Consider the following 22,436-nt stretch of genomic DNA (forward strand, 5'->3'; position numbering starts at 1 on the left):
CATGTTCTGAACGTTTCTCCAAAATTCCTATGTTGAAATCCAAACACCTACGTGATGGTGTCAGGAAGTGGGACCTCTGGGGATGTGATTAAGTTAGGAGGACACAGCCCTTATGAATGGGATTACTGTCCTCATAAAATGGCCCACAGGCACTTGTTTGTTCCTTCCATCACATGCAGGCACAGAAAGGTACCTGTTCTATGAACAGGGAGCCACCCTCACGGGACACAGAATTGACAGGGTCCTTATCTTGGACTCCAGATTTTGAGAAATAAGTTCCTGTTGTTTATAAGCCACAAAGTTTATGGTGATTTTGTTATACGACCCACATAGGTTAAGACACTTTTGATGCAAGCCAATTAATATGTCATTCAAGGGAAAGGTATTTCACACAGTGGTTAACATGCCTCTTGGGATGCCTACATCCCATATCAGAGTGCCTGGGTTTGAGCCCCAGCGCCACTTCTGATTCCAGCTCCCTATTAATGCACACCCTAGGAGGTAGCAGGTGATGGCTTAGTAACTCAGATCCCTATTATCCATGTGGGGGATCAGGATTGCCATCTGGGCTCATGCTTTTGACCTGGCCAAGATATGGATGTTGCAGGCATTTGGGAGTGAATCAGAAGATTCATCTATTTCTACCTTTCAAATACATGCAAATTTTTTTTAATTTTAAAAATCATGTTATTCAGGAAATTGAATAGTTGTATGACTAAAAGCCTATACCCTAACCATGAGGAAAAAAAATACTAAAGCTGGCCAAAGCCACATGTGCCTGACTTGTTTGTGTACAAGTGGGTCACATCGGCAAAACTGTGCTAATAAAATATTGTCAAAATAAATTGGAAAAATCTAGGATCTCAGGACCATAAAAGGCCCTGAGATCACAATAAAATAATACATATAAAATAAGAAAAAGAAGATTTAAAGAAGACCCACATTAAAATGAAGCTGCAGAGGCTGGCGCTGTGGCATAGCAGGTAGAGCCACCGCCTGCAGTGCTGGCATCCCATATGAGCACTGATTCGAATCCCGGCTGCTCCACTTCTGATCCAGCTGTCTGCTAAGGCCTAGGAAAGCAGTAGAAGATGACCCAAGTCCTTGAGCCCCTGCATCCACATGGGAGAACCAGAAGAAGCTCCTGGCTTCAGATTGGCGCAGCTCCAGCCCTTGTAGCCATATGGGGAGTGAAACAGCGGATGGAAGACCTCTCTCCTTATCTCTCTCTCTCTGCCTCTCTGTAATTCTGCCTTTTGAATAAATAATTAAATCTTAAAAAAAAAAAAAGCTGAGAGTGGCAGAACCCCATTTTAATTGATTATGGAAGACCACAAATAGGCAGTTAATAGTGAACAGTGACACTCTAGAAGGGCGATGCTGCTGACCAAGCGGCTTTAATAGCACCCCCTCTCCTGCTCTAGTCCCACCTGTACAGGAGGTTCCTATTTCTTGCTGCCATCCCCCTCCAGTTTCAGGGGCTCATTAACTCATCCCTGCAATTCTGGATTAAGTAATATATAAAGGCCTTTTGTTGGCCCCTTCTGATTCCTGAATGTCACATATCCAAAGGAAAAAGGCAAAAAGCCAATAACCACATAAGCACATATTAACAACTCCTCACTGCCCCACATTCTTCTATTGTCCTGCACATCCCAGATGCTGTGTGCACCAAATGCCTTCCCTTGCTTTTACTCTGCAAACTTCCACTCATTAATCCTAATTCAAGTTTGGCTCTTTGCATCTCTTCTTGATCCCTTCTTGCCCCATTAGAGTGGATCACACCCTTCCTATACTTTAGATTACTCCATCTTTAATACCAGATTACAAGTATTCACCTGTTTGTCTGACTACTCTCTGCAGAACAGAACTGAAGGCTGGGGACTATGTCCTAGCTATCTACCACTGTTCACTAGGACACTATGACTTCCACTAATGAGTTTATTTGTCTTGTAAGTATAGTTCATCTATGGTTCTAGATACTCCTCAAGGAAAACAGGGCTTCACAGGGCAGACAGGATTAGTTGAAACTCACATTCTACTTGAAGGATATGATTGATCCCAAACTATCTCATAATAAAAAAATCAGATGCTTCTAGATTGAGACATGCAGATTAGGGTGAAATGCTTTGGACTGAGTGGCATGATGGAGGATGGGACATCTAAGCCAAGATCTCCAGGACAGGAAGGAGACAGTCATAGAAGCACCTAAGAGAAGAGCATCCCAGGTGGAATGAACAACATGCTGCTGAATGAAAACTCCAGAGGATTAAAGAAGCAAAAGCACATTAACTTGCGAGAGAAGGCTTCTATTTCTTTCTTTTTTTTAATTTGAAAGGCAGAGTTGCAGAGACAGAAATATCAGAGTCGGAGATATAGATCTTCCATCTGTTGGTTCACTGCCCAAATGGCCACAATGGCTGAAACTGGGTTGATACAAAGCCAGGAGCTTCTTCTAAGCTTCCTATGTGGGTGCAAGGGCCCAAGCACTTGTGCCATCTCCTGCTGCATTCCCAGGCACATTAGCAAGGAGCTGAATCAGAAGTGTAACGGCCAGGACACGAACCGGCACCCATATGGGATTCCAGCTCTGCAGGCAGCAGCCTTACCTGCTACGCCACAGCGCAGACCCCAAAGGCTTCTATTTCTATCATAGGTACTATGGATACAGGATTCATGGGCCTCCATGACATCCTAACTTCCCAAGCCTGGCATGTCCTTGCTGGTAACTCAACTAGGAGCCTCACTCATTCTCTGGCTCCACGCTTGCCTCCTATGAAGGGGACCACCTTACAGCCTTCTACTTGCAGACATCAGTGTGATCTCAAGCCGCTGTTCTCTCCCTGGGCTTGATGGATGGGGTTTGAGCATCACATACAGGATTTTTACAGTTGTGCCTTTGTCATATCAAAGATCATGCAACTTTCTCAAAATAACCTTTAGCCTCCACAAAGGAAAAAATCAACTTGTCTACACCAAGAGTGAGAAATGATATTTGCAAAATGCAAAAGGAGAACCAAAGCCCCCAAACATCTGTATAATCAGAATGACACATGGCCTGTGGTACAGGGAAAGTGAACCCAAAATAGACAGAGTGGAAGTGCTAAAGCCTGTTAAGCAGCTTGGTTCAACAACCTTCAGAATGTTTTATTGAGAATGGATGTGTCAGATCCTGGGCTTGATGTTGAGGAGTCAAGATGAGTAAGATTTTTTCTAAAGGAGCTAATTGCACAATGTCAGAGGCAGAAATAAGGCCAATGTTGTATGGATCCATGGAGAGAACATGTAAACAGAGCTCAGAAGCTGAGGAAAGAGAACTTGGGAAGTCTTCAGAGTTGGCAGTAAAGGTAGTTCTTAAAAAAGTAAGTATTTCATCCAATTCGATAAACAGAGGTAGGATACAAAGGTAGAGTATATATTTAGGCAGGCAAAATGGTATAAAAGAATAAAGACTTTAAAAAAAATCATTGTTTATTCCAAAAAGAGGGTGAGGCTTAAGAAATGGGGAGGAAGGGTATGCTACCAATTCACCTGATTGCCAATAACATGTTATTTCCAACTGAACATGAGTGGACATGTACTTATAGACATATACCTACTTCCTGATGGGTGGAGAATATAAAAGTGAAAGCATAGCATAGAAGGAAACATGTATCTATTTCTGATACAGCCTTAGAATGAGTACTGACAAGGCACTCTATCTCTTTTTTCAAAAGTTAAAGAAAAATTAAGTCTGGGTGTATTGGAACAGCTTGACAAATGGCAAAGATGTAATGTAACAGGTTTTATATCCTCAGTGCCATGGTAATGAGTTGGACTAAAATGATCATTCCAGTTCCGCAGTTGTTGCTGACAACATTGAAAAGATTCAGGGAATTTCCCTCGAGGCCTTCCTGGCATAAATGACACTCATGGGGTCTACTCACACCACATGTCTGCTATGAAAATCATATAATAAATTCACTGTAGAAACACAAGGGTTCCCCAAAGCCAATTTATTCTTGTTATGTCACCTATTTTGGAGGTGTTACTAGTCTCTTGGTGGCAGAATCCTCATCTGGGCAAAACACAAGAGTTAATGAAGTGTGAAAGGCAGAGGAAGAAGTTGACATTTTATAAAAGTAATTTTAAGTCTAGTACAACTTTCGATTTCTGATTCTTCTCACAAAGAATTCCTCTCTTCTCTGTCTACTCCATAATCCCTTATGTTGTTTGTAGTGAAACAGGTTGGTTTGTTAATGGATATGACCAGACAGTTGCTAACACTTCACATGGGGATTCCAGGACACACCGTGTTTGGTTCTGAAATGGAAATATTGGAAGAGGCTCTTCTGGAGTAAAGGAATAGAGAAGACGACATAGGTTGGGTGGATTGGAAGGAAGATGACAGAGTCAACAAGGCCGCTTAGAGCACCATTTCCCTGTCATTTAGACACATCTACCCATCTAGGACATAACTCTGGCAAATGCTGCTAGTTCTAAGAGTGAGCCACGATCCTTAAACCAAGGCAGCTTTTTTCAAGGTTAGCTTGACTAGAAATACCTCCTTTTTTTTTTTTTTTTTTTTTTGAGAAAGCTGTTACACTATCGCTCAGCACCAAATTTTATCAAACTTTTGGAAGCTGTGATACTGTGGCTCCTACTTGTACTTAGTGTGTCAATCATGCTGGACTGCAGTTGGGCAGTCTCCTTGGTAGAAAGGACAAGTGCTTCACTCTGTCATGCACTACGGATGGACAAGATTCTAGTCATGCATTCACACTTACAATGGGGCTACTGAAAGCAGCCTGTCTGGAATGAGGCATTTCACTGTCTCCTTCTCTGCTTCCTAGAGCACAAGAGCTTCCGGCTAGATGATTGGAGGGTTTGTTTCCCAAAGGCCCATTATGAGCTGTCCTGCAGCTGTGGGCTCTCTTTTTCGCCATATTGCTGAGGGAGTTGCTGAGGTTGTCTGTGAAATCTTCATCTTCAGAGACAGCTTCCTGATAAGACTCTAATCTTTTGGCTGAGGAAGAAAAATCACACTGGGTTACCATCTGAGAAGAGCCACCTGCAATCTGATTCAGATGCCTACTGACACAGTGGTTTCACATCACCTTGCCTTTCAAGCCTGGTCTCCAACTCCTGCACCCCCTCCCTGCCCCACTCAGTTAATGAACTTACCTTGTACCTCATGGAGAAAAGTAGAAGCCATCAGCCATGAACTACCTTCTTTTTCTGTCATCAAATCTGTCCTCCATCTATATCTGTATTCATGACTCTGCTTTTCCTCTCACTACTATGAATAAAGCACCTATTTTGTTTCAAAGGCCAAATCCTCCACTTGTGATCTGGACCCCACCCTCTGGATTCCTCTTTCATTAGCAGCAGTCTCTCCTCAACAAATTTCACGACTTTCTGTCCCCATCTGTCCAGTGACATTGCTCTTGTTATGGTCACAAATGGGTTCTCTGCTGCCAAAGCTGATGATTACATCTTCTCCTATCATAGGTGAATGTTCAATAATACTCAGAAGAGCTGACCATTCTTTCTTCCTTGACATGACTCTCTTGGTTTCTCTGACCCTACTTTTTTTTTTTTTTTTTTGACAGGCAGAGTGGACAGTAGAGAGAGACAGAGAGAAAGGTCTTCCTTTTGCCGTTGGTTCACCCTACAATGGCCACGGCGGTAGGCGCGCTGCGGCCAGTGCACCACGCTGTTCCGATGGCAGGAGCCAGGTGCTTATCCTGGTCTCCCATGGGGTGCAGGGCCCAAGAACCTGGGCCATCCTCCACTGCACTCCCTGGCCACAGCAGAGAGCTGGCCTGGAAGAGGGGCAACCGGGACAGGATCAGTGCCCCGACCGGGACTAGAACCCGGTGTGCCGGCACCGCAAGGCGGAGGATTAGCCTATTGAGCCGCGGTGCAGGCCTGACCCTACTTTTAAAAAAAAAAATTAAAAGATTTATTTTATTTATTTGAAAGAGAGTTACAGAGAGAGGTAGAGACACAGAGAGAGGTCTTCCATCCTCTGGTTCACTCCCCAGATGGCTGCAATGGCTAGATCTGTGCCGACCTGAAGCCAGGAGCCTCCTCTGGGTCTTCCACATGGGTACAGGGGCCCAAGGGCTTAGGGCCATCTTCCACTGCTATCCCAGGCCATAGCAGAGAGCTGGATTGGAATTGGAGCAGCTGGGACTAGAAGCTGCGCCCATATGGGATGCTTCAGGCCAGGATCTTAACCCACTGCACCACAGCACCGGCCTCATCTCTGACCCTACATTTAACCCATTTTTCCCTCCTTCTCCACTGACTGTCCCTTTTTAGTTCCTCATGCTGTCCCTTAGTGGCAGGTGCTCTTCCCCTTTTCCATCTATGCATTCTTCCTTCATGAGTCCCATCTTTGAAATACAAACTCTGTGTACATTACCTATAAACCTATACCTCCAACTGTGGCCGTTCATTGAAATCAAGGCTCATATAAATAGCCCTCTTCTTGATACCTCCACTTGGATATCTGCAAGGCTCTTTCACCTGATATCACACTTTTACCTCCCTTAAGTCTCTTACCATGAGCCCTTGCCCCTTTGCAATATATCCCTCAAATAATAGCTAAAGTGATCTTCCTAAAAGATAAAATATTTTCCTGTATGTAACTTTCCAGGGTTTTCACAAATCAATTAGAAGAAAATCTTATTTATTTATTTTTTTGATTTTTATTCTTTGACAGGCAGAGTGGACAGTGAGAGACAGGGACAAAGGTCTTCCTTCCATTGGTTCACCCCCCAAATGGCTGCTACAGCCGGCGCACTGTGCCAATCCGAAGCCAGGAGCTTCCTCCTGGTCTCCCATGCGGGTGTGGGGCCCAAGCACTTGGGCCATCCTCCACTGCCCTCCTGGGCCACAGCAGAGAGCTGGACTGGAAGAGGGGCAACCAGGACAGAATCCAGCGCCCCGACCGGGACTAGAACCCAGTGTGCCGGTGCCACAGGCAGAGGATTAGCCTATTGAGCCATGGCGCCGGCCAGAATAAAATCTTAACTGCTTATTCGGGCTTGCACAATTCCAGTTGATCAAACAGAGCTCCTTTCTCTTATTATCTTTCCTTCTCCCACATTTCCTCTGAAATTCACTCTGGGTACCTTCTGTTTTTATTTTGAAACTTGACAAGCTCACCCCAGTAAGGGCTTCCATGCTACTGTCAATGTCGCACTGGAAAGCTTTCGTCTCTGAACTTTAAGACTATATAATTCAGAATTAGGCTTTAATGTTCTACTTAGGTCTTGCCCAACCATCCAATCTAAAGTAGTCACCAATCAATCTATATCTTACCACTATATTGCAACTCTGCAAAGTACATATAACTAGTTATTATTTCTGTGACTATTATCTCCAATAGAAGCTCTATGAGAGCAGGAGCCTTGTCTGTTATTCTATCAAGTGTCTGAAATAGAGTAGATAATCAATAAATATGTGCTTGTTGGATTTCTTTCTGTCTCCAAGTCTACCTATGAACAAAGTATGATGTTAGGAAAGTTATTTTATAAAATGAAGAATATTTTCACATTATTGTGACAGTTTTTGTCTTTTTTTTAAGGATAAGATGAGACTAAAAGATATGGTAAACCTTGGGCCTAAAATCAACTGCTCAAGAGAATAGTTGGATTTCAGCAAATCATTTGCCCTTTCACAGCCTCTGTTCTCAGAATGAGACATTGCAGAATGAACAATTTGGGCTCAATGATTTCAACATCTTTTTCAGTTCTGCAAGTCACATAGTATTCTCCCCTACAACACAGAATGTTTTCTTACATGACCTTTCAGTTTCAAAAACCAGTCTAAACACTGTGTCCCGAAGATTCTGACCTCCACAATTATCACCTGAACCCTTGCTTGGAATATCCCTTCTTGGCCTGCTTTCAAAAATCTGGAGCGTCTTTAAAGGCTTGGTTCAAATGCCAGCTCCCTAAGGAAGGTTTCTGTAACTGTACCACTTCTCCTCCATACCTCTCATTTGGACATTTATAACTTCCATATGCCAAAAGTTAATAGGTGCCAGGCATCTGTCTCATTTAATCATTACAACAATGTTTTCAGTAGGTACTGCTAATGTTTTCATTGTAGCAATAAATGAAAGTTATTTGCCTGGTTTCACAAAGTTGTCCTAAAAACCATTTCTATTAGCCTCCAAAGGCAGTCCCCTGAATCCTCATCTAGACTACATATAAGGATAGCCAAATGTACTAATATGGTATATTCTAACAATTTACAGATTCAATGCAATATTAATCAAAATACCAATGACATTCTTATCAGATACAGAAAAAATGATGCTGAAATTCACATGGAAACACAGGAGACCTCAAATAGCTCAAGCAATCTTATACAACAAAAACAATGCCAAGGGTCAGTGCAGTGGTATAGTGGGTAAAGCTGCTGCCTGCAGTGCTAGCATCCCATATAGACACTGGTTCAAGTCCCAGCTGCTCCACTTCCCATCCAGCTCTCTGCTATGGCCTGGAAAAGCAGTAGAAGATGGCCCAAGTCTTTGGGCCCCTGCACCTTCATAGGAGACCCAGAAGAAGCTCCTGGCTCCTGGCTTCGGATTGGCCCAGCTCCAGCCATTGTGGCCAAATGGGGAGTGAACCAGCGGATGGAAGACCTTTCTCTCTGACACTCCTTCTCTGTGTAACTCTTTCAAATAAATAATCTTAAAAAAAAAGCCAGAGGAATCACAATACAAGATTTCAAGATTATACTACAGGGCAGTTATAATCAAGAGCCTGGTACTGGTACAAAAACAAATGGATAGACCAATGGAACAGAATAGAAATGCCAGAAATCAATCCACGTATCAACAACCAAGTTATCTTTGACAAAGGAGCTAAAATCAATCCCTGGAGCAAGAACAGTCTCTTCAACAAATGGTTCTGGGAAAACTGGATCTCTGCATGCAGAAGTATGAAGCAAGACTCCTACACCTTATACAAAAATCCACTCAAAATGGATCAAGGACCTAAATCCATGACCCAATACCATCAAATTATTAGGAAACATGGGGGAAACCTTGCAAGACATTGGCATGGGTGAAGAGTTCTTGGAAAATACCCCAGAGGCACAGGCAATGAAAGCCAAAACTGACAAATGGGATTATATCAAATTGAGAAGCTTCTGCACTGCAAAAGCTAGGCAAAGTAAAGAGGCAACTGACAGAATGGGGGGAATTATTTGCAAACTATGCACCTGATAAAGGATTAATAGCCAGAATATATAAAGAGCTCAAGAAACTCAACAATAACAAAACAACTCAGTTAAGAAATGGGCAAAGGACCTAAACAGGCATTTTTCAAAAGAGGAAATCCAAATAGCCAACAGACACATGAAAAAATGCTCAGGATCACTAGGTGTCAGGAAAATGCAGATCAAAACCACAATAAGGTTCCACCTCACCCCAGTTAGAATGGCTTTCGTACAGAAATCAACAAACAACAAATGCTAGCAAAGATGTGGGGGGGAAAGGAAACCTAAGCCACTGTTAGTGGGAATGTAAACTGGTATAGCCACTGTGGAATACAGTATGGAGATACCTCAGAAATCTGAATACAGACCTATCATATGACCCAGCCATCCCACTCCTGGGAATTTACCCAAGGGAAATGAAATCAACAAATAAAAGAGTTATCTGTACCCCAATGTTTATAATAGCTCAATTCACAATAGCAAAAAGATATGGAATCAACCCAAATGTCCATCAACTGAAGACTGGATAAAGAAATTATGGTATATGTACACCATGGAATACTACACAGCAGAAAAAAATTGTCATTTGCAACAAAATAGATGAAACTAGAAAACATTATACTTAGTGAAATAAGCCAGTCCTAAAATGACAAGTACCTTATGTTCTCCCTGATCTGTGGTAACTAACAGAGCACCTAAAAAGTAATCTATAGAAGTGAAATTGACATTTTGAGATGCGAAGTCTTTGAACAGCCCTTGTCACAACTGTTGAGGGACAATTTCTTTTTTTCATACTATTTTTTGAACTCTTTACTTAATATGGAGTTAATCTTACGTGTATAAAGTTCATTGAAGATATATCTTGGTAAAAAAATAAGGATGGGAATAGGAGAGGGAAGAGGTAGAAGGGAGGGAGTGCGGGTAGGGTGGGAAGAATCACTATGTTCCTAAAGTTGAATTTTTGAAATGCATGAAGTTTGTATACCTTAAATAAAAGGTTTCTGGGTTAAAAAAAAATCAGCCTCCTCTCTTTGATTTCAATGAGTCCATGTCCTATAGTTAAATAAATACTTGTTAAAAGAAAAAGATATGGGGATAAAATATCCCTAAGATTGAGGAAAAGTTGTGGGGTAAAAACTTAACATTTATAGAGATCTTCCTTTATTAAGCATCTGGCAAGGTTGTCTGTGTGTGTGTGTGTGTGTACACTCTGTTTGAGTTAAAATGAGTAGTAATACCACTGTTTTATTCTTCAGCTATAGAGATTAAGACTCAGAGAGATTAAGTATTTTAACCACAGCTAAATAGCTACCTGGAGGTAGAGCTGGGATTTGAATTCAGGTCTTCCTGATTCCAGAACCAGTTTGTATACCAAGTAACAGCTCCTTGGCAATGTTGTATGTGGAACAGGTTGGCTCAGAAATCCTCAACATAAAGTGACTTTGTATACCAGAGGACTTCTGGCATAGCTGTAGACAATTTGGTTATTATAACTTGGGGTGGGATGCTATTGGCATTCGGTGGACAGGGGCTAAAGATATTTCTAAACATCATATAATGCACAGGACAACTCCACATGACAACTCTCAAAATATCAGTAATATCAAAGTTGATAATCCTTGTCTAGCGCTAGAAATTTATTGAGATGTAATACTATTTTAAAAATACATAGGGTACTTCAAAATCTGTATAAACATGAGGGCTATACCTCATGATCACAGCCATCACTGGGGAAATCAGACATCATGCAACTATGTGATTAATAACATGCTAAGTAGCTCAAATATTATTGTACAACAGACTTCTCAATAAGTAGAGCTGTTAAGAGTAGAATAAAAAAGATATGGAGAGATTCCACCTTTAATCGTCTGATTCAAAGCTATGAGAAAAAAAAAAAAGACCAATAAAATTACAATGCAATTCAAAAAACAAAGTTACTGGAGCTATACGTCCAGGCCCAGAGAAAATTCTACAAAACTTGGATATGAGAAGCAAAGGTTTATTACCACATTGATAAGTAAAATGTACCAAAAGTGTTATTAAGACTTCTAATACTTCTCTTAAAGTAGGTTGTAATTAGTTCCACAAATGCCTCAGAGTGAGTCAGGAATTCTGCCTTCTGACTCATAAGAGAAAACGTAGAAAGTCTGTAATCCTTCATTTTTTCCTAGGGAAGATACTGGATTAGGTTTAAATTACTCACTTAATTTCTCCTCCTGATTTAATCCCTCATTTGTCTTCTCTATTCATTTTCCTCTTTAAGTACCCAATAAACTATTTATGATTTGTCACTTGAGTTGACTTAATATTCAAAAGAAGTAGGCATGTGTCTGTGAAGCAGGAAGTTCATCATACTTTTCAGTGTGCCCTCCAAAGGGTGGAAACCAAGGGTGAACAGCACACTCTGCTAAGCTTTCTTCAACTGTATCATCTACACACCCTCCAGCAAATCTTTTACTATGAACTAATCTCCCAAACATTTCCAGCATTCCAACTTTCACCTGCTAGTGAACAACGCACTCAGCTATGCTTCTTCCAACCATATCATTCAGATGTCACTAACAAGCAAACCTCTTGTTCTAAACTAATTCCTCATACATGTCCAGTATTCTCAAAATGTCCAAAATCTTGACTGATTGACGCCACACTTTAATCAGTGCAAAATCTACCACCAAAATTGAGTGCTTGGAAATCAAAATATGCAACAAGAGCACCAATTTTAATCTTGTAACAATTGACATGATCATTCTATGTTCAAATGTCTGCCTCCCACATCAGACTATGAGTTCCTTAAGAGACAGGGCTATTTCTTATTTTAATAATAACAGCTAGTATCACAACTTCTTTCTGTGTTATGCTCTGTTCTATGTGCCTTTATATGAATTATCTTCTCTCATCCATTTAATCATCCAAATACGTAGATACTATCTATGATCCTTTTTATTGGGGCATAAAGAAGTTAGATATCTTGGGGCTGGCGCTGTGGCACAGCAGGTTAAAGCCCTGGCCTAAAGCACTGGCATCCCATATGGGTGCCGGTTCTAGTCCCAGCTGCTCCTCTTCCCATACAGCTCTCTGCTAAGGCCTGGATAGCAGTGGAAGATGGCTCAAGTCCTTGGGCCCCTGCACCCACGTGGGAGACCTGGAGGAAGCTCCTGGCTCCTGGCTTTGGAATGGTGCATTTCTGGCCGTTGCGGCCATCTGGTGAACCAGCAGTAGGAAGACCTCTCTGTGTCTTTAACTCTCTCTGTAACTCTTTCAAATAAATAAAACAAAATCTTTTTTTAAAAAAGATAAATTGCTAGCGGGTCTCACAGCTTGTAGGTAGTGGAAATCAGATTCAGATTGAAAAGGCCTGATTACAACTTTGTTTAGAAAGTACTCAGTGCTGCTTCCATGTATTTCAGATTCACAAAAATGCATCAGATACTCTACAGATTAAGGGACTATGAACTGAAAAATATCCTGAAATAGTACCCCTCCAAACTGTTAAGTTAATCAAAAAAGAAAAAAGGTCTGAGAAATCACTAAGTTTGGTGACGTATAAATGATGACTGAAATATGGTATCTTGGATGTAACCCTCTAACAGAAAGAATGTTCCGTAAAAATAACAAGGAAGTTCTAATAAAGTGTGGGTGTGGATTTCTGTTGATTATGTATTAATAGTGGTTCATTACTTTTCACGTATGTACATGATGGACATTAACAGGAGAATCATTTATGTACATTGGAATCCTCTATGATAGCTTTATAATTTTCCTGTAAGTCTAAAGCATTTCCAAAATAAAGTTTTTAAAAATAAACAGGTGTTCCCGTTCTGCTGTCATATGACACAGTGCTTAAAAAATAACATGCATTTTAATTGCCTGGGGAGCTCTGTAAAATGCAGACTTCATTTGAAGCTCTAAACAGAGACCTGAGATTGTGCATTTCCAATACATGCCCCGGCGTTGCTGATGGACCACACTTTAAATTGCAATACTTTAAAACGTGTAATGGTGCTGTCAGATGTGCTTAGCTTCGCAGCATATGTGTGAGAGGTTATTTTCAGGCAGCAATATTCTTCTGAAATTATCTCCTAGGCAACAGTTTTGCTAGAAAACCCTGAAGGACTGGCCATTAAAACACAGATAAACTGTAAAATAGTTTTCATTTCAGTGAAAATAAATGTCATAGCGTTTAGTTATAGAGAGAATTGGCCCAGACCATTACCCCACCCCCACTTGTGTGTGCGCTCATGTGCATACCTGTACATGGGCTTGGTTTTAAACCACAGGAATAAAAAAATACCAGAAGCTCTGTATGTGTCTATGCTTAGGCAAAGGCCACACTTTTGAGAGGAAGCACAACAATCTACGATTCCCAAAGAGGTATCCTACCAATTACAGTTCAGCATTTGATTCCTTGTCATTGCTATCTTCTTGCATGAGATACATGGAAGAGAATTACTCACTTGGATAGGAATGTATATGTTCAGGGACTAGGGTGGAAGAAGGCTCTTATTTACTTTTTTAAATATTATAAAAAATTAAATGATACAAAAACAAAAACATGCGACACTTCCCATCATATATTTTAATAAGCATTTATTCCTGAAAATAGGCATGTGTGGTCAAATGATTCTGGAAATCACTAACCTCACAAACGTTATACACAGGTGTAGTTATGGTGCTGCTTAACTCAGCAAATGACCATTGACTACCTAAACTAACGGTGGATTAGTGACATAAATTATGGAAATTCTTAAAACGCAATCCAACAAAACCACAACTAACCAGAAAAAAAAGACCCAAATCAATAAAATCAGAGATGAAAAAGCCAATGTAACAGACACTACAGAAATAAAAATAATCATCAGGAATTACTACAAAAGAGCTGTATGCCAACAAATTGAGAAAACTATATGAAATGGATATATTCCTGGATACATAGAATCTACCAAAATTGAGTCCTGAAGACACAGAAGACCTAAACAGACCAGTAACCAAGACAGAAAGTGAATCAGTAATAAGCACCCTACCCCAAAAGAAAAGCCCAGGGCCAGATGGCTTCACTGATGAATTTTACCAAACTTTTAAAGAACTAATTCCAATTCCTTTCAAATTATTCATAAGTGATAAGGAGAAAATCCTCTCAAACTTTATCTATGAGGTCAGCATTACCTTAATTCCAAAATAAGAAAAAGATATAAGAAAAAGTACAGGCTGGTGCCGCGGCTCACTTGGCTAATCCTCTGCCTGCGGTGCCAGCACCCTGGGTTCTAGTCCCAGTTGCTCCTCTTCCAGTCCAGCTCTCTGCTGTGGCCCGGGAGGGCAGAGGAGGATGGCCCAAGTGCTTGAGTCCCTGCACCTGCATGGGAGACCAGGAGGAAGTACCCGGCTCCTGGCTTCAGATGGGTGCAGCGCTGGCTGTAGCAGCCATTAGGGGAGTGAACAAACAGAAGGAAGACCTTTCTCTCTCTCTCTCTCTCTCTCTCTCTCTCTCTCTCACTGTCTAACTCTGCCTGGCAAAAAAGAAAAAGTAAAAATATCCTTGATGAACACAGATGCAAAAATTCTCAACAAACTACTACTAGATAACTGAATCTAACAACACATCAAAAAGATCAAACTAAGTGAGATTTATACCTGGATGCAGGGATGGTTCAACATACACAATGAAATAACCATGATACATCACATTAACAAACTGAAGAACAAAAATCATGAGTATCTCAATGATGCAGAGAAAGCATTAATAAAATATCACATGCTTTTTTTTTTTTTTTTTTTTTTTTTGACAGGCAGAGTGGACAGTGAGAGAGAGAGAGACAGAGAGAAAGTTCTTCCTTTGCCATTGGTTCACCCTCCAATGGCCACTGCGGCCGGCGCTCTGCGGCCAGCGCACCACACTGATCCCAAGGCAGGAGCCAGGTGCTTCTCCTGGTCTCCCATGGGGTGCAGGGCCCAAGAACCTGGGCCATCCTCCACTGCACTCCCTGGCCACAGCAGAGAGCTGGCCTGGAAGAGGGGCAACCAGGACAGAATCCGGCGCCCCGACCGGGACTAGAACCCGGTGTGCCGGCGCTGCAAGGTGGAGGATTAGCCTGTTGAGTCACGGCGCCGGCCTAATAAAACATGATTTTGTGATAAAAACCTAAAACAAATATAAAAGGAACATACCTCAACACAATCAAGGTAATATATGACACAACTATTGTCAGCATCATATTGAATGGGGAAAAAAGATGGACACATTTCCACTTAGACCCGAAACAAGACAAGGATGCCCACTCTCACCATTACTAGTGAATATAGTTCTGGAAGTTAAAGCCAGAGTCACTAGATAAGAAAAAGAAATCAAAGAGATACAAATTGGAAAGGAGAAAGTCAAATTATCCCTGTTTGCAGATGTTGTGATCCTATACAAAGGAGAACCAAAAGACTCAACTTACTGGAATTCATGAGTTTAACTAAGTCGCAGGATATAAAATCAACACACAAAAATCAACAATCACATTGCCATTACTGAGAAAGAACTTGTAAGATCAGTCATATTCACAATAGCTACAAAAATTTAAATAACTTGGGATAAACTTAAGATGTGAAATATTAATACAATAAAAATTATAAAACATTAGGAAACAGAAGAAAAAACAAAAAAAACCTTTCATGTTCATGGATTGGAAGAATATCATTAAAATGTTCATACTACCAAATGTAATTTACAGACTCAATACAATCTCAACCAAAATATCAAGGATATTATTCTCAGATCTAAAAAACAACCCTAAAATTCATACATAAATACAAGAGATCCAGAATAGCCAAAGAAATATTAAATAATAAATCAAAGCTGGAGGCATCATGATACCAGATTTCAAGACATATGACAGGGCAGTTATAATAAAAAAAGCCTGGTACTGGCACAAATATAGACATTTGGACGAATGGAACAGATTAAAGATCCAAGAAATTAATACACACATCTACAACCAATTAATCTTTGACAAATGAGCTAAAACCAATCTCTGAAGAAAGGACAGTCTCTTCAACAAAATGGTGCTGGGAAAATTAGATTTCCACCTTATACAAAAATCAATTCACTATGGATAAAAGATCTAAACCTAGGACCTGAAATCATCAAATTTCTAGATGAAATAATAGGGAAAACACTGCAAGACAATGGAATAGGCAGGGACTTCTTAGATAAGAACCAGAAACACAGGCAATAAAGGCAAAAATAGACAAATTGGATTACATCAACTTAAGAAGCTTCTGCACAGCAAAGGAAACAGCAAAGTCAAGAGGCTACTGAAAGAATGGGAGAAAATGTTTGCAAACTATACATCTGGGGCCGGCACCATGGCTCACTTAGTTAATCCTCCACCTGCTGCACCGGCATCCCATGTCGGCTCCGGGTTCTAGTCCTGGTTGCTCCTCTTCCAGTCCAGCTCTCTGCTGTAGCCTGGGAGGGCAGTGGAAGATGGCCCAAGTGCTTGGGTGCCTGCACCTGCATGGGAGACCAGGAAGAAGCACCTGGCTCCTGGCTTCGGATCAGCGCAGCACCAGCCGTGGTGGCCATTTGGGGAATGAACTAATGGACGGAGGACCTTTCTGTCTCTCTCTCTCACTGCCTATAACTCTACCTGTCAAATAAATTTTAAAAAACTATACATCTGATAAAGGATAATGCCCAGAATGTATAAGGAGCTCAAGAAACTCAACAATAAAACAATTAAGAAATGGGAAAAGGATATGAACAAGCATTTTTCAAAGGATGAAATACACAGTCATCAGACACATGAAAAAATGCTCAGGATTACTAGTTAGGGAGATGCAAATAAAAACCACAGTAAGGTTCACCTCACCCAAGTCAGAATGGATGTAATCTGAAAGTTCAAAGAAAATAACAAACCCTTAAAAGGATATAAAGAAAAAGATACCTTAATACACTGTTGGTGGGAACGCAAACTAGTACAACCATTATGGAAGACCGTATAGAGATTCTTCAGAAATCTGAAAATAGATCTATCATATGACCCAGCCATCCCATTCCTGGGAATTTACCAAAAGGAAATGAAATTGGCATATGAAAGAATTATCTGTAACCCCGTGTTTATAGCAGTTCAATTCACAATAGCAAAAAGATATAGAATCAACCCATATGTACATCAACTGATAACTAGACAGAAATTGTGTTGTTTATACATGAGGAACTACTACTTAGCCATAAAAATGGATGAAATCTTGTCTTTCATAACAAAATGGATGCAACTGGAGGCCATTATGATTAGTGAAATAAGCCAGTCCCAAAGACAAATATGTTTTCTCTGATTTGTGGTAACTAATATATAGAGTATATAAAAAGTAATGTATATGAGTGACATTGACATTTTGTGATTTAATTATTTTCTACATCCCTTATCTATACTCCTCAAGAATCATGGTTTTTCTACTTACTACTTATTGAATTTTCATTTAATGGTGGATTAAGCTTGTGATTATAAATTCAAAGTATGTCATTATAAAAATTAAAAGAAAAATAAGAAAGGAAGGAAGAGGGAGGGTGTGACCAAGGGAAGGAGGGTGGAATGAAACATATCATTATGTTCTTAAAACTTGATATATGAGGGACCAGCACTATGGCATAGTAGGTAAAGCTTCCACCTGTGGCACTAGTTTGAGTCCCATCTGCTCCAGTTTTGATCTAGCTCTCTGCTATGGCTTGGAAAAGCAGTAGAAGATGGCCCTAGTGCTTGGGCCCCTGCCCCCACATGGGAGACTCAGATGAAGCTCCTGGCTTTAAATTGGCCCAGCTCCAGACATTGTGGCCATTTGGTGAGTGAAACAGCAGATGGAAGACCTCTTTGTCTTTCCCTCTTTCTATAACTCTGCCTCTCAAATAAATGTTTAAAAATAACTGTATATGTAATACATGGAATTTCTTCCCTATATATAAATTCTAAAAAAGCTGCAGTTCTCTTAAAACTAACTACAAAACAGAAAGCATGTTATGATGCAATTTATTAAAAATACACACATAAATGTGTGCATTTAAATTCTCAGACAAGTATACTAACATGCCAATAGTGACCCTCTCTGGTGAGAGTTATTAATGGTTTTAAAAATTATTATTTTGGTTCATCTAATTTTCCATAATATTGCTTTTGTTTTTCTCCAATAAAATAAAAGGATATTTGCAAATGACAAGTGGCTGACACCTGCATCTCACATTGGAATCCTTGTTTTGCCTCCTGACTCCAGCTTCCTTCAATGCAGACCCTGGCAGGCAACAGTGATAGTTTGAGCAACTGAGTTCCTACCACTCACAGGAGAGACCTAGAAGAGTTCCTGACTCCTAGATCCAGCCTCTTAGATCCTATCGTGGGCTATGTTGACATTCATGGAGTGAACCAGTGGATGAGAGCTGTCCCCTCCTACTCTTTGCCCCCCTGTGTGTGTATGTGTGTGTGCGACAAACTAAGTTAGCTCATGGGAAATCATATTGTGAAAAAAGCTACACACAGATTAAAAATTTTTTGTACCAAAATAAACTTGCACCAATTTGTTACAACATGCTTGAACAGGGTCTAGTTTGAGGAACTAAGAAGGATAAGACATCAGTTTGAAAAAGACTCTGTTGCCAGCACTGTGGTGCAGTGGGTGAAAGCCTTGGCCTGAAGCATTAGCATCCCATACAGGCGCTGGTTCTAGTCCCAGTGACTCCTCTTCTAATCCAGCTCCCTGCTGTGGCCTGGGAAAGCAGTGTAAGATGGCCCAAGTCCTTGGGCCCCTGCACACACATGGGAGACCTGGAAAAAACTCCTATCTCCTAGCTTCAGATCAGCTCAGCTCAGGCTGTTGTGGCCATCTGGGGAGTGAACCAGCAGGATAGAAGTACTCTCTCCCTGTCTCTCTCTCTGTAACTCTTTCAAATAAAAAAATAAATCTTAAAAAGAAAAAAGCCTGTTGGAGCAACATGAATTCTAATAAAATTGAAGCAAAGACAAAGATCAAAGTGACAATCAAGGTAGAAGAATGATAAAATCATTGATGCTTCTCAAAATGTTTATGAAAACAAAGATAAAATATAAGTAGATAACTCCCTTAATGAAGGGAGAAGATGATGCCCAAGATGAAGCTTACAGCATCACAGCATCTCCATCCATTTTCTAGGAAAAATTTTTCTTCTCTGCCCTCATGGAACAGGACCAACCCTTAATAGCATAAGCAACAGACAACACTAGACATCTCAAATGGTTCAGCTGAAAAGTCAAGGTAGAGCAGCCTTTCTGCCTGGTGGAGTCTAAAACCCTTGCACCAAGATCAGTTATACATAAGAACAGGCCTTACAATGTAAATTTTAAACAAGTATGAACAAGATCCTGAAGCATTTCTTGGAAGAACAGCATGAGATGAAATATGGTTTTACCCAGAGGATTCTGAAGACAAGGCACAATCAAAGGACTGGCTACCAAGTGGTGAAGTGGCCTGGTCAGAGCCACAGAGGATGGAACAAGAGGAAAGGACCTGACAACAGGTTTTTGAGATGTTCAGGGACTTTCTTGAGGGCCAGAGAATAGCAACATCTGCTTATTCTGAGAAAGTTACCCAAAGCTTTAGCAGAAAAATGCCTGAGAAAGCTCAGAGTCCCTCTCCTCCACACCAACGCTCCTGCTCATCGCTCTCATCAAACAAGGACACTCTTGTGAGAGTTTCACTGAGAAATCATTAGACATCCACCTTAATGGTCCTGATTTGGTTCCTTCTGACTTCTTTTGCTTATTTATTTAAAAGTCAATGAGATAGAGAGAAACACACAGACACACATACACACACAGAGAGAGACAGAGAGACAGAGAGAGAGAAAGATATCAATCCCATCCACTAGTTTACTCCTCCAAATGCCCTTAATAGTCAGGGCTGGGCCAAGCCAAAGGCAGGAGCCAGGAATTCCTTTTGGGTTTCCTTTCCAGGAGGCCATCATCCACTGCCTTCCCAGGGACATTAGCAGGAAGCTGGATCAGAAGTGGAGTAGTGGGTACTTGAACCATGACTCTGATCCAAGATTTGGCATCCCAAGTGGCTGCTTGACCCACTGCGCCACAACACCTGCCCATCTTTTGGTTTCTTAACCTTAAAAAATATCTTTAAAGGGAATCCATTGTTCTTCAGTTAATAACCTAAAAAAGAGTACACCGACATGGTTAAAGTCCCATGACTCTCAGTTCCTTATGGATGGACTAAATGGCTGGTATCATGCCTTACAAAAGCGCCTTGAACTCGATGGGGCTTATGTTGAAAAACAGTTTATATATTTTATCGTTTAATTTCATTTTCACAAATACTTTCAGAGTTCTCCTGAAGACATCTCATGAAGAGGATGGGATTTCACATCTGTAATTCATTATGCTTAAGGCAAAGGTGCAAAGATTTTCAAGTAACCAAGTCCCTAATCAGTTAGTCTAAAAGGAGACAGTTGTTTGGTGCAGTGCTCAAGATGCTACTGAGCTGTCCACATTCCACAGGCACTGCCTGGTTGAAGTCTGGCCTCCTGGTTTCAGCAGAGCCCAGAGACCCAGCAGGTGCAGACAACTGTGGGATGAAACAGGAGATACAAGATCTCTGTGTTTGTCTGCCTCTGCCCCTCTATTTCACTGTCCCTCTGCCTTCCAAGTAAACATAAGTGAACACATTTAAAATAAGAATACTCTAAGTAGTCTTCTCATCAGGTCCTCTTACTCCTCCTCTGTACAGGAGTTAGCACTTCCCTGAAGTCAGATTCTGAGAGAGATTTTGCTGCAGGCCTTGAAGAAGCCAACTGTTACACTGACGATAGGCCTGGTGGCAGGAAACAGTGGGCTGTCCCTAGGCTCGAGGATGACAGCCTCAGAACTCTGGACACTGAATTCTGTCAAACACCAGTGATCTGAAAAGGAGATGAGATCAGATCACCAATAAGGTCATAGTCCCGCCTGACACCTAGATTTCGGCCTTCTGAGAAACCGTGGGCTGAGGACGCACCTATCTTATACCCAGGTTCCTGAGCCACAGAACTTCTAAAACAGCATCGTTGTGTTTTCTACAGCACTAAGTTTGTGGAAGTTTGTTACACAGCAATAAAATCTCGTAACAGTGATAAACAATGAATCAGGAAAATATTTGCATGAATAGAAGGAAAGGAGAATAGTATCATGGTTGATATTCAGATTGTTTGCCAACCAATTCTTAACAGTGTACAAATGAAAATGGATGCTGGCCATGAACAGTCCAGACTAGGGTACATAGGCTGAAAATGAACCCTGCCCATAAGACACAAAACCTCCTCAGGATTACCAAGAACAACAAAGACTTACTTGAAAAATAGGAAAAGACCAGGATTAATTTACTAAGAAAATTCAAATGACCAGTAAATACAAAAAGTTCAATCTCTCGTAACTAATTGGAGACAAATTAAGTTAATAAAGTGTTAACTATATCTATTAAAATCACACAAATTAAAAAGTCTAACTACGGGGCCAGCACTGTGGCGCAGCAGGTTAACGCCCTGGCCTGAAGCACCAGCATCCCATATGGGCGCTGGTAGAAGTCCAGCTGCTCCCCTTCCAATCCAGCTCTCTGCTATGGCCTGGGAAAGCAGAAGATGGTTCAGGTCCTTGGGCCCCTGCACCCACACTGGGAGACACGGAAGAAGCTCCTGGCTCCTGGTTTCAGATTGACACAGCTCTGGCCATTTCAACTAATTGGGGAGCAGATGGAAGACCCCTCTCTCCCTCCCTTTCTCTTCTCTCTCCTCTCTCTCTCTCTCTCTCTGTGTGTGTGTGTGTGTGTGTGCGCGCACGTGGGCGTGTGCGTGTGTAACTCTGACTTTCAAATAAATAAATGTTTTTTTTAAAAAAGTATAACTTCATTCCATTAGAGTTAAGGGGAAAACAGGCATTTTTATCTGGGTTGTTGGAATGGACATTAGCAAGGTATTTTGGAAGTGTATCTTATAAAAACAACAGGGGCCAATGTTGTGGTGTAGTAGGTAAGCCTACACCTATGGCATCCCATATTGGCGCCAGTTCGAGTACTGGCTGCTCCACTCCCAATGTAGCTCCCTGTTAATGGTCTGAGAAAACAGTGGAAGATGGCCCAAGTACTTGGGCCCCTGCAGCCACGTGGGAGACCTGGAAGAAGCTCCTGGTTCCTGGCTTTGAATCGGCCCACCTCTGGCCATTATGGCCATTTGG

At 41.1% G+C, this 22,436-nt stretch overlaps 1 protein-coding gene across 1 annotated transcript in view; it reads right to left on the reverse strand.

The window, feature by feature from the left end:
- Positions 1–22,436, reverse strand: part of ATP10D (ATPase phospholipid transporting 10D (putative)) — a 137,188-nt gene that overhangs the window by 65,564 nt on the left and 49,188 nt on the right. The window contains exon 10 of the mRNA XM_062213540.1: positions 4,767–5,005. Within this exon, the coding sequence (XP_062069524.1) occupies positions 4,767–5,005 (239 nt within the window). The remainder of the gene's footprint in view (positions 1–4,766; positions 5,006–22,436) is intronic.

The sequence above is a fragment of the Lepus europaeus genome, chromosome 16 (genome assembly GCF_033115175.1).
Source record: "Lepus europaeus isolate LE1 chromosome 16, mLepTim1.pri, whole genome shotgun sequence".
NCBI classification, from domain to species: Eukaryota; Metazoa; Chordata; class Mammalia; order Lagomorpha; family Leporidae; genus Lepus; species Lepus europaeus.